Source organism: Schistosoma mansoni, chromosome 4, assembly GCF_000237925.1.
Source record: "Schistosoma mansoni strain Puerto Rico chromosome 4, complete genome".
NCBI classification, from domain to species: domain Eukaryota; kingdom Metazoa; phylum Platyhelminthes; class Trematoda; order Strigeidida; family Schistosomatidae; genus Schistosoma; species Schistosoma mansoni.
In genome coordinates this window covers 766,789-777,055 of record NC_031498.1, presented here as the reverse complement: position 1 = coordinate 777,055, position 10,267 = coordinate 766,789, and the positions used below count along the sequence as shown (strand labels likewise).

Here is a 10,267-nt window from a genome sequence, read left to right as displayed (position 1 = left end):
CAAACTACTCGAAGCTATCTTGATTGGTCGGAAAAGTCCAACTTTGTGTGTTCAAAAACAACTGTACGTTGACCTTTGTTTACCATGGTTCTAGTGAGTGAATGTCGTGCTAAATAAGAAATTTTGACCTTATCTTCAAAACTGTATTTACACGAATAACATGTTGCTTGTATGTGACTGACGAGAAAGCACGAAATGGTACTATCTCACAAAATTTGTCTTCTCATTTCTCTGTTCAAATTTATCAAAGGGAACCATTGTTTTGAAATATTGAGAAGGTAGATTCAAATGCTTAGGATTATTCTCGCTGACCTGTGGGAGGATAATATGTTATTTGATAATGACAAACAACATGTTAATTAGGCTAAGTCACTCTACACATGAGAATCCTACCAAAACATCATCACCACTATCCTCAAGGCTACCCCTGAAAAACTACACACCAGAGAGCAAAAACTCCCGTTTGAACCAGCTATGCTTGATCCGTGTCTTGTAACCTACTTATTGTCGTCATTATTACACATCAACTTATCCATATCTCGCTTATTATCATCTCAATTTTCCCTCCTGTTCTTACAATTCGGTCTTCTCACACTGCCTTTGTTACCAATTATTTAACTCATTTATTGAGTTTTTGAAACAATTCCTAATTTCTGTTTATTGGTTTTTACATCGCAGTCAATCAACCGACCTCCAAACTGGTAATGTGATATCTGCTGGTATCGAGAAACCCGACTACCCTGAGACAAACGTACTCACTGAGATTTCGAGATATACAAACCCACAAGTACCCACAATCAGAATGATCAGAGTTAGTACAGTCGAGAAACTATGCTTCCGCCCGCCGAACACCACAAAATTCCTGGAACCGTGCCGAAATAACAAAAGGCAAAGGTAGATAAATCAATCGGTTCACTTAAATACTCTGAAACCAAACTTAGAGGAATTGTTCTCTTCGTAGCTCAGTGATTTGAAGATATATATTTTATGAGATGTTCTAGAAGTGAAATAAAAGATTATAGACTTTAAGCCAAACCTGGCTGACAAATCCACTTACCATGGAAGGAGAGGTATTTATTTCCCTAACTATATTTAAACTAATTTTAGTCCTCGTAAAACCTATTATTAGTCTTTCTCAGTCTACGACTGTAGTAGTTATGTCTCATGTAGCTGAAAACTGCTTGTTTACTTGACGGTTCTTTCGATATCTACAATACAGTGTTGATTTTTGACGGGAAATGCTATTCCTCTACCTTCATGACCTAAGGTTATGTCTGCACCTATGCTGTAAGGCCTTGAAATGGATCTCGCTTTTAAGAATCAAGTCTATTGAGTTCCATTTGGAAGGTATTTGGAAGTATTTGTTCTCTTTAGAACAGTGGTTCAACCAGTTTTTTGCTTCTAGTTATATGTCGCTATACGATGGCGAAAAAGCCTTAATCCTTATGAAGCCAGACATTTGTCGGTAGTGTTCGCTCTACAGCACAATTATGGTGATTCTTACTACGTAATCCGATGAAAATCTTCTCTCCGTAAACATTTCGGCTGAAACTTTTTGTTAAGATTAACAAAATGTTAGTCTTCAAAAAACAAGTTTTGTTTTATAAAAGCACTATTTGAATGGACAATAAGAGTGGGTTGTTTATATTTTTATCTAGTAGCCGCGGGTGTGGTTAATCATGACTACATTTCCTCACTTATTACTTGGTATTTTCGTTTTAATACAAAAATACTATTTTATAGTTTACTGCGTACATCTGACTGTGAAGATGGCATTTTCGGCTGATCCAGACCACTGTCCAGGTAAAAAATTTAATAAGTAACCGTTTTATATCATGCATCAAGATTAAACATGCTAATATTTGACCGAATTTTTGTGTTAAAATGATTGAAATACACAAAATCTGCCTTAAGACACCACATTAGTGATTTCTCAACTTCTTGTTTGCCATATTGGATTTGGCATGTGTTGATAAATTCGCACTCCTCTATAACTCATTTTCATACTAGACATCAAGGAAACCGTCGTATGTTACTATTAAAAAACTTCTGCGGCACATCTTATCGTTAAGTTTGACGGGAAACTTTCGTATGAAACATAGTCAGAGACAGGTGTCTAGCTCTTCAACAAAATATATTTCATTTCTCACACGAATGTCAGAAAAAAACATCAAACCAAGACAACGACATCATCTGAATGCTTTGGGAGATAAGAGAGCAAGGAGCATTGCTGTAAAAAATTACGTTGTAATAGATTAGCGAATAACTTTTATACCATTATAAATAACGGCAAACACAAAAGATGTGTCAAGGTTAGGGATAATCTTGTGCATCAGCACACTGCGAGAATGAGCAGTTAAGATTGATGGGGAATTAAACATTCTATCATAGTAACATAATAGTTGGGTGACCAATGTTTTTCCCACACCTTAGAGACTTTTTCAAGATTTTAAATCTTATGAAGATGATCTCTACAGACAAATAAATAATGTCGCGATGGGATCTCCGTTGAGACATCTTCTAGCAGACTGTTTTATGGCCAATTAGTAGAAAAATTATCGAAAAACTTCATCAATTGTTGATCGGAGCATAGAGATATCTAAATGATACTTTTACCGTCTTTGACCAAGATATCTACGTTAATGAAATACTACTAGAGTTCAATGACTTTCATCCCTCGATTAGTCAGTCAGTCAGCTACAACGTAGGACCAGGTACACATATGCATCGGTCCAAGTTGCCATACCTCGTTAGCACAACAAGATGAACACCGGATTCATAGAAATAGTTAATTTAGTGGTGGTAGTATATAAAAGATAAGTTGTATATATGGATATAGTATAGGAAGAAAGTTATGAAGCAATTTTAATCTTAAGGTTTAAGGGAAGACAGAGAGTGTATACACCTACGCCATTGTGATCGATTCTGAGCCATGTCACCTTGAATATCCAACCATTGGTTACCATAGTCACGCGGACCCCAACTGAGTAGTCTGCATCCACCAACATGACTCAGACTAGAAGTTAGTAACTTCAAGCACTGATGCCACGTTTTGGTTTGGCAGCTCCTTACTTTTTTTCAACCATCCCCTACACTAGTCAACATAGCGCGTCGTGGTAATCGGTGTTCAGGCATACGTAACACGTGGCCCAACCATCTCAGTTGATGAAGATTCACAACCTCACCAACTGATTTACCATCATTCCATAATACCCTGTGTCTAACCGCATTATTACTTGCCCGGTGATCCCAGCAGATGCGAGCAATATTTCTAAGACATCTGTGCTCAAATACTAATAACTTACGAATATCTTCTACTCTTAATGGCCATGTTTCACAGCCGTAAAATAGATCAGAGCGAACTGCTGCGCAGTATACTTGTCCCTTAATCGATAGACGGATATCTCATCTTCGCCAATAGGTGACGTTAGTTGGCAAAAGCGAAACGAGCTTTTTGAATCCGTGTTGAGATTTAATCACCAACCCATTAGGGCTGATCAGACATCCAAAATAAGTGAAGTTGTCGACGCGTTCGACTACTTCACTCCCTATCCTTGGTTCAGGTGCTGATGCAGGCCAGTCCTGGAGTAACAATTTACATTTAGAGGGGCAGAAACGCATTCCAAATATCCTGTCATTGTTACTCAGTTCTAACAGAAGACTGCATTTTGTCAGCGTCTTCACCAAACAGGACTATGTCATCTGCGTATTCTAAGTCGATAAGTGGACCTCCTGGTGTTAGATCAATTCCTGAAAATTCAGTCGACGAGTTTTATTTCCAGCAACAGGTCTATAATGAAGTTAAACAAAAATGGGGATAGTGGACAGCCTTGCCGGACACCACTTGAGGTTGTAGAATCAGATGACAGTTCGCCATAAGCTCTCACTCGACTGCTTGTGTTCGAGTAACGAACCTTCATAAGGTTTATGTACCTCTGAGGTACACCTTTCAATGACAGACACTGCCACAGAACCTCTCGGTCTACAGAGTCAAATGCTGCTCTTGAATCAAGAAAAACTATCATTGTCAGACGCCAGTAAGCATATCTGTGCTCTAAAACCTGACGAATAGTGAATATGTGGTCGATGCAGCCACGACCAGGTCTGAAGCCAGCCTGATTTTCTCGTGTTCGCAGTTCACTTGTCTTAGTTAGGCGCCCGAAAATTATTGAGGCAAGTATTTAAGATGCTATATTAGTCAGGCTAATCCCTCTATGGTTATTACAGGATGATTTTTGCCCCTTCTTATTTAATGGGACAATCAATTATTGTGACCAGTCAGATGGGATTACGTCCAACTCCCAGATTTCAGCCAAAATATTAGTCAACATAATGCCTAAAACTGGACCACCATACTTAAAGACTTTTGGAGCCGATGCATCTGGATCAGCTGCTCTTCCTCGTTTCAAATTAGTTATAGCCTTTTGAACTTCAGCTAGAGTCGGGCGACCTAATTCAGTGTTCCGTTCAAACTGTTTGGGAATGGTGGGTAACTGTAGAGTAGCTGAACGCCAGCTAAACTGTTCTCTAAAGTGTCCAACTCGTCGTTCTAAACGTCTGGGCTGAGAGCAGATGAAAGTCTCGTCCGAGATTGTCTCACTTACAATTGACTTCTTAATTCCAATTTCTTTTATTATTCTGAAGAGTTGCCTGGCGTTGCCTACAGCCGCTGCCTTTTCCATTTCTTCTGCTTTCGTTGCCCACCACTGCTCACGATCGTTTCGTAGACTTTTGGTTAACCTAGATCTGATTTGCTTTCGCTCTTCATCGTGTTCAGAGCCTGATGGGGTGAGTTTACGAGAATCCATCAGAGCAATAGACTTACAATAAATCCATTGGGTTTTTGGAACCCTATGGTTTAAATTACTAATAGATGTTACTGCTGTTTCCACAACTGTTCGTATATCTTTCCAAGCAGCATCTGAGTCAGTCTCGTTTACAGAACTGCCTAGATTTGAACCCAGATGTTCCTGGAAATCACTTGGTTTTCTCGCCGTCAGTTCAATTGTAATGAGTCTTCTTAGTGTGGTTTTTCTGCGTCCAGTGAGGCGCAGACAAATGCGTGCTCTTATTAAAGCGTGATCAGAGTCTAAACGCGTATTCCAATACGAGCGACAATCTTCTATCGAGCTTCTCCAACGATGACTGATGGCAATATGGTCTATTTGAGTACATCGTTGGTTTGGTGCAGGTGGTCGCCATGTTAGACGATGTCTCTCCTTATGCTTAAAATTAGTGTTTGCTAAAAATAAACGATTGTCTGAGCATAGTTGCAACAGACGACCACCATTATTTGTTCGCTGAGCCGGAATACTAAAATACCCACCTAAATGTCTTTCTATTTGATTTGAGCTGCCTAATTGGGCGTTAAGGTCACCCGCTACGAGTACTATGTCTGAGCGCTTAGCTTTTTGAAGAAGTTCAGAGAGCTTTCTGTAAAAGTCATCTTTCACTTCATTCGGGCTGCAGTCAGTGGAAGAGTAGGCAGAAACGACGAAAAGGCAATGACGTGTGTCTCTATCCTTCTGAGTTCTTACGGAGCCATTTAGCCGGACAGCACACAGGCGACTGTTAACGGAGATCCATTCTAATAGTGCTTGTTCTGCCTTCAAACTTAGTGCTATGCCTACACCTGCAAGTCCATGAGAACTAGTCATAGGGTTGCCAGATACACAGAGGGTGTATTTCGTTGGCTCTCCATTTTGGCGAGGTCAGGTCAAGTGAATGACCATACTAAGATCCTGTATGCGTGTTTCGGAGACACAGCATACATCGATGGTACGAGATTTTAGGGTCTTAGCCAAGGAGGCCTGTTGACCGATTTGACATAGGGTACGTACGTTGAAGGCTCCAATGTGTAGTTTGGAGCGAGGTTTTAGTAGACCTGGGACAGTGTTTCGCGCCCTAGGATCGTTGGCCACATTGATACTTGAGGAGGAAACCGAAAGAGGAAGTTTAGTGTTGAAAGTCGAGGTTGAAGGAGTATTAGGAATTGAATAAGGAGATTGATTATGAATACAGTGATCTTGAGTGGTGTTAGAGGTATGAGTGCAGTTATCACTTCCCGGTTGTGCCCACACTGTGGAAGGGTTCTTTTAGAGGTACCTGAAAAGGAAATTGGATTAGAAGTGGTCTTAAGGACCTGAGAGCGTGACCACAGTGCCCAAGACACAATTTTTGAGGTCGGCCACACACGAACTTTTCGTGGGTAATTTTTGTGTTAGCTCCGTACTTGTTGGGACCTTACCCCTGGAGACGGATATCCTTGGATAAGGCGAGGTGTGCATTTTTAGGGTCGACCTTTTCTAACTCTACCCCTCCTTGTGGGAAGGCAACATCGCTGTTATACTGGTTGTCTGAAGGAAACACCTTACTTCCGTCACACCTATGTACAGTCAGCAGTACGACTTCGCCTTCGGACCTTGGGTTTGCTGCTTTCAGTCTTACCACCCTTCAGTCGACCCGTCTGGCATGGTAGGACCTTGAGGACAGATCGTTCCAGCCAGTATAGCTCGATTGGTTCATCACGATGGGCAAGCCCAACCACCGCGTCAAGGTAGCAGCAACGGTCAATCATCCCTCGATTAAGTTCACAATAGAAGCGAAATTAAACTCAAAATGTCACTTCTTCAGTGTTTTACTGAAAGGAGGATCATATGGATCTTTACAACGATCGTTATACAGAAATCTAACCTGGAACGGGGAGTATATGAACTTCTAGAGTTTGGCGCCTCTAACTAAGCAGAGAAATTCACTTCATTCTCTATCTTAAAGAGTCAGGCGGATATGCACTGAAGACATAATTGACAATCAGCTAAATATAATTCAAAGCTCACTTCTGAAGAATGGCTTCTCATCCAAGTTCATTGACAGCAATCTAAAATCAAATTCAAATCGGAAGAGCTTCCGTGGTTCGGAAGGAATTTTTATTCTTGAACATCGAATTCAATGAAGATATAGAAGCTGAGATATTAAAGAATAAACTGTCTAGATTCTTGGAAAAAACTTTACTCACCAGAGCTTCGGATCGTTTTCTCCAGCAAGAAACTCATTCAAGGATGTGTCAGCATATAAATACAAGTTGATCTTGATTATGTTTATCTATACATGTTATATCTCTATTCCTCTTATTATTATTATCATTATTATTATGGCTTTCGTTACGTTTCAAACATTTATCTAAAATCCACAAACTAAAGTATGTTAGACACTTGTTAATAACCATATTTATATTAATAATTGTGATTTTACGTTATATGCAGCTGATGAGAAACCGTGAAATAGAACAGATTCATTTTATTGTTCAAACATTGTTGTTCTTGTTCTGTTTACATTTATCAAGGGATCTGGTTGTATGAAATACGTAATCATTTCAATTTGTTTTAACCAATTTCAAACTTCATAAAACTTTCTCCGAAAAGTTAGAATTACAAGATATGATTTCATATTTTGCACTCTAGTCAAGCGATAGGTGTAGCATAAATTGTAGCTTGATATTATATTTTGTTGTCATTTTTTGACAGGACATAAAATTGAGTAAACACTATAAGGATACATACTTTTTATACTGACGAAACGTTAGTGAAGATGCAAGCCATTGTAATTATAATTTGTGTATTTCACTGATTATGGTTTTGATACTATGAGATTATATATATATATATATATATATATATATATCCATTCCTCTTCAACTTTGCTATTGAAGACATTCTGCAAACAGCTCTGATGGATGTAAGTAACGGCGGTGTGGATCTGCTGCCTGGAGAAAGACTTCTCGACCTTGAGTATGCGGATGATATTGTCTTACTGTGCGATAATGCCCAAGGCATGCAATCCGAACTTAATCAGTTGGCAATCAGTGTCCGCAGATACGGCATGTGCTTTGCACCCTCCAAGTGCAAAGTACTCCTACAAGACTGGCAGGATTCTCATCCTGTACTCACCCTGGATGGTGAGCAGATTGAAGTAGTTGAGAAGTTCGTGTATCTAGGTAGCTACATAAGTGCTGGTGGTGGCGTGAGTGATGAGATCGATGCACGTATAATGAAAGCCAGAGCGGCTTATGCCAATCTGGGCCATCTCTGGCGCCTTCGTGATGTTAGTCTGGCTGTAAATTGTCGGATCTACGACGCATGGGTGAGAGCAGTTTTGCTTTATGTTTGTGAAACCTGGCCTTTCCGAGTTGAGGATGTTAAACGATTCTCTGTGTTCGATCATCGTTGTCTCCGAAGGATTGCTGACATTCAGTGGCAACACCGTGTTAGGAATGCAGAGGTTCGGCATCGTGTGTTCGGGAGCAGAGACGATAATTCAATTGGTGTCACCATCTTGAAACATCGACTTCGGTGGATTGGACGTGTTCTACGAATGTCGTTCCAGAAACTTCCACGTCGTGCATTATTTGCCGACTCTGGGACTGGTTGGAAAAAGCGAAGAGGAGGTCAGTGTATGGCATGGTGTCGTGGTATGAAAGAAAGCTGCAAAGGGCTAGCTTCTGTTGGACCTTCACGACTCCCTGGTTGGAGTCCGAGAGATGGTGCAACACAGTGGCTAGAGACGTTATCAGATATGGCTCAGAATAGAAGCCAGTGGCGATCCTGCTGTAACCTTCTTTTACTTTCTTCATAAAGAGTGGCTATAACTTTCTTAACTGAAAGAGTCTTCTGGTTGTACATTTCAGTTCCTCTCATCATTACTCTTCTCTTTTTTTCATCCCTTTTTTCTTCTTTTATATATACGCATCTCCCTCCTTTCTCCTCCCATTCTCTTTATTTTGTGTGGCGCATATGTATCTGGTGCCCTTCTGTACCAATATGTATGTGTTAATATATATATATAGTGGTAAAGTTTGTTCAGCTTATTTCTCGACTTTTCAAATCACTTCTTTCACCATTGATTAAAGATTATTTCGTTATTTGTAAAATTTATGTCATTAATTTCTATTATGATTGTAATCCATATATTCTTTTTTATTTTAAGAAAGTCAATAAGTTATACTATTTACTCGACCAATAAATATTTATAATATACCCATGTAAATGTACAGATATTTTGATTTCATTTCATAACATTTATTTTTTGTCTTTTCCCTCTACCATTTAAGGTCAACGAATTAAATGTTACAGTTGTAATTCTGTTGAAGACAATCACTGTAATGATCCATTTTTTCGGCAACCACAACAAACCAAATCATTTCCTTTAGTGGATTGTAATGATTATTGTTTTAAATGGGCTTTTCAAGGTCCAGGTAAACTAAAAATACTTTTAAATTCACTTAGTATTGTTTGTTTTTGAATCTTTCCATTGATGTTCAGGACTGCAACTGGTCAGTCTCTAATTGGCATATGTGTATACTGTGCGTATTGCCTCGATATAGCCTTATTTCACAAGCATTGTAAACAAAGATGGATAGTGGCTAGCAGTGGAATCCAGTTTGACGCGCGTTTCGTCCTATTTGGGACTCGTCAGCTTTTCATTATACACTTGTACATCTTTTGTGGTTAATTCAAACATTGATGTGCATGATACTATTTTATACTATGCTATTTAATTCAATCAACTCTTAATATATGTATGATTAAAATACAATTTGTATGTTTGCATTTATTATAGATGAAACTTTTATTGGAATTTGTAAGTGTTAAAATAATTAGCACTTAAATGTATAGTTTAGTCAGTCTGTGGGCTGTTTATAATTTAATTCGAGGTAAAGCTATTGGAGTGACCCTGAGAAAAGTATTAATATAATTACTAACTCAGATAGAATCTTCAACCAAAGATTACTTAGTACATGAAGTAAGATGAATTAAGTTACTTACGGTAAAGTGGGTGTTCGTGTTAAGGTACTCCTTGGATGTAATAGCTGCACGGTGATATTAATTTTCTGCACCATTAGTTTTCCAAATGTGTATATGCTGCAATAAATTGTATGTTCTAGATTTATTTTAATTAATTTTGTCTGTCACAGAGTGCCACCATAAAATACTTACAACCTCTCTCAAAATTGATTATTAAGATACTCAAGAAGCACTACTATGATGGTTTGTATATTATCTTCTTTCATCTTTTGGAAAAAAACATAAAATGCATTCGGCAATGGCAGTATATATCATGGGAACAAGAATTATCGTAAATTGTAAGCAAAGATGGATAGTGGCTAGCAGTGGAATCCAGGACGCGCGTTTCGTCATGGCTCAGTAGCTGGGTGGATAACGCTATGGGTACTGGGTTCGAGTCCCGGAGTGGACATCAACTCTGAGATGCA

The 10,267-nt window shown here is 39.0% G+C and overlaps 1 protein-coding gene across 1 annotated transcript in view; it reads left to right on the top strand.

Moving 5' to 3' along the window:
• Positions 1-1,679: 1,679 nt before the first annotated feature.
• Positions 1,680-10,267, top strand: part of Smp_202630 (uncharacterized protein) — a gene marked incomplete at both ends in the record, with an annotated part of 11,110 nt that continues 2,522 nt past the window's right edge. The window contains 2 exons of the mRNA XM_018796480.1: positions 1,680-1,803; positions 9,107-9,250. Coding sequence (XP_018651618.1) covers positions 1,680-1,803; positions 9,107-9,250 — 268 coding nt within the window. The remainder of the gene's footprint in view (positions 1,804-9,106; positions 9,251-10,267) is intronic.